General features: G+C 45.1%; 1 protein-coding gene across 1 annotated transcript in view; it reads right to left on the bottom strand.

The window, feature by feature from the left end:
- Window positions 1-664: 664 nt before the first annotated feature.
- The window catches only part of LOC103602580 (melanoma-associated antigen B4-like), a 6325-nt gene continuing 4411 nt past the window's right edge, over window positions 665-2578 (bottom strand). The window contains exon 2 of the mRNA XM_008586994.1: window positions 665-1917. Coding sequence (XP_008585216.1) covers window positions 822-1856 — 1035 coding nt within the window. The 5' untranslated portion in view covers window positions 1857-1917 and the 3' untranslated portion in view covers window positions 665-821. The remainder of the gene's footprint in view (window positions 1918-2578) is intronic.

Raw genomic sequence — 2578 nt, 5'->3', positions numbered from 1 at the left:
TGTTTTGTTTGTTTGTTTTTATCCAGGACATGTTAGAGAATACCCAGCATCCTAGGACAAACAAACAATAACAGAAAAAATGCTGCTTAGCAATAAAATCTAAGCAATACTTTTCCTTTGTCCCCTCTATACCCTGCTTTTGACTTTAAGAAGGAGAAAGTATTTCATCCTCTTCCATAATGATAGCTTCTAGAATCTATAATTGCCTGAGCAAGCACTGAGTTTTCTTTCACTATACATTCCCAGTACAAGCATGAAGACTTCCATTCCAAAGAGCAGATGCTCATCTAATGTTTGGGTAAGGTAAGAGTCAGGAACAAGAAGTCTAATTCAATATGATTTAATTTCTACACACTCTTGCATAACATTAGCAAATCCAGACATGTATCCTTTAAATCTATGAAAAGAAAAAGAAAGGCTAAAGCAAATAAAGAAAAAGAAAGGCTAAAAGAAACCAAAACCTGACCAACCTTTACTGTTTTTCTCTGTCTTCTGATCTCAACTAATTTACTGTGCAGTCTTTCACATTTCCAAAGATAGTCCTATTTCAATGCCATGTTAACTTATTCTTGATCAGAAAAATAATTTAAAGATTGCCAATTTGTATTTCAAAATGAAAACCTTTTACTACTAATCTTGATAAACAGCAATAAAATATGATCCATGCCATTCATAAGCTTATATTCTGAAAGCAACACCAGTTGAAAGCGCACACACACTCACACAAAAGAAATTAGTCAGTAAGTTATTCACGCAAAACAAGAACAAAGAAGGTAACAGGCCTTCTCAACCAGAAAGTGAAGAATGTGCCACAGACGTCACTAGGGGTGAGAGCAACTGCTAGACTCAGCCCTGGAACCCAGACTGGCTTTGGCAGAAGTGCCACTTCCGGCTGCAGCTCTTGCTTGAACTCTTTCTTCCTCATCTCTCAAAGCCTCTTCATAAAGGTGTGTGAAGGAAATAGGATTAGTATAATTGACCTTGGCCAAAAACTCCAGGACTTTCATCTTGCTGGTTTCAGCATAGGCTTTTGGACCCCACAGGAATTGATAGCATGGAGGATCACTGTTGGGCACCTGCTGGTACTCCAGGTACCTTTCCTTCACCAGATCTTGGGTGATGAGCTTCCTGGCATCCCCAAAGATGAAGTGCCTCTTCCCATCATAGACTCCCAACAGATTCAGGAATTCCCAGATCTCTTCCTCAGAGGCGCACATGCCGTTTAAGAAGATCACACCCAGGAGAGTCATTAGAAGCCCATTCCTAGGAAGTCTCCAGCAATCGCTCAGGCTTCCACCATCGGAGAGATCTAGCTTGCTGACAAGAGTATAGGAGTGATTTCTGGGGTTGACTTCCTTCAAGTCAAGGCCAAAGACTAGCTCTATGCGCCCACAGGCCCTTTTGAGGATCTCAGGGAAATGCTCCCTGTACCTTTTGCTGACAACCTTTAGCATCTCTACCTTCATAATGGGCTCTTTCATTTTATACTTGTACATTAGGAACTGCACTAACATTACTGCCTTTCTGATTAAAGGATCCTTCTGTAAGCTCTCAGTGGAGGTTGAGGCCTGGGAAGAATTTTTTCTTCCCTCACCTTTACCCTTGGCACCTTTACCAGATCTCTTGCGGGAAACACCCACAGCAGCAGTGGGGGTGTGAGGGGCTCCCTGAGGCTTCTGGGGAATGCCACCAGCAGGGGACCTGGGGGGAGTGACCCCCAGAACAGGAGAGGAAGAGGAAGGGGACTCTTTTTCCTCTGGTGCAGTGGCCTGAGCACCCTGAAGATCCTGGGTCTCACTTTGGGCCTGGCGGCGTTTCTCCCGGGCTCGGAGCTTACTCTTTCGACCCCGAGGCATGATGACTGTGGTCAGGGACAGCAGGCAGGAATGTGGGAAGGAAGTCAGGTGACGTGGGCACCTGGAGGAGGGAGAAAAATATTCCTTGAGCACCTGTATCAGGGAGATACCATCTTGGTTTTTTGGAAGCCACTTCTGCTGATTTCCGTGAGGTGACTGCTCTAGGAACCCACGGGGCTTCTGATTTTCTCTTCAGCCTATCCCCTGGGAACCCATATAGAAACCATAAGACCCTTAGAATGAGTTTCAGGCTCCATCATGCTGGCCATGCTTTGAGCTTACTGGGGTGACAGCAGATACTGGCAGTGGGTTCCCCTGTCTTTTGGTCTTTGAGGTCCTCTCAGTCACCTTAGAGATTAGCATATTGACTTTTGGCAGGGCCTGGGTCATTCCCCTGTGCTACTCTGAGTTGACATCTCAAAGCTGCCTGGTACCCATAAAGAGGAATTGAAGGGGTGTCTCAGTCTACTTCCCTGACGGGGGACACCCACTACTGAGAATTCAGTGGAGTTGATTCTGTCTTGGCTGACTGGATTCCTCAGCTCTTGTTCAGGGACCTCATTTTGGCTCAACATAAGGTTTGGCATCATCCACTTCTTCTGACTATGATCCTTTAGACTAAGGATCTCACCTCCCTTAGGTCTGATTTAAAAAAATAAGGGGCATGCGCAACCTGACAGCCCTCCCTGTGCATTTTAGGGCTAAAAACAAAAGGTTGAGAT

The sequence above is a fragment of the Galeopterus variegatus genome, unplaced genomic scaffold (genome assembly GCF_000696425.1).
Source record: "Galeopterus variegatus unplaced genomic scaffold, G_variegatus-3.0.2 Scaffold4207, whole genome shotgun sequence".
NCBI classification, from domain to species: domain Eukaryota; kingdom Metazoa; phylum Chordata; class Mammalia; order Dermoptera; family Cynocephalidae; genus Galeopterus; species Galeopterus variegatus.
This window is presented reverse-complemented; position numbering and strand designations above follow the sequence as displayed.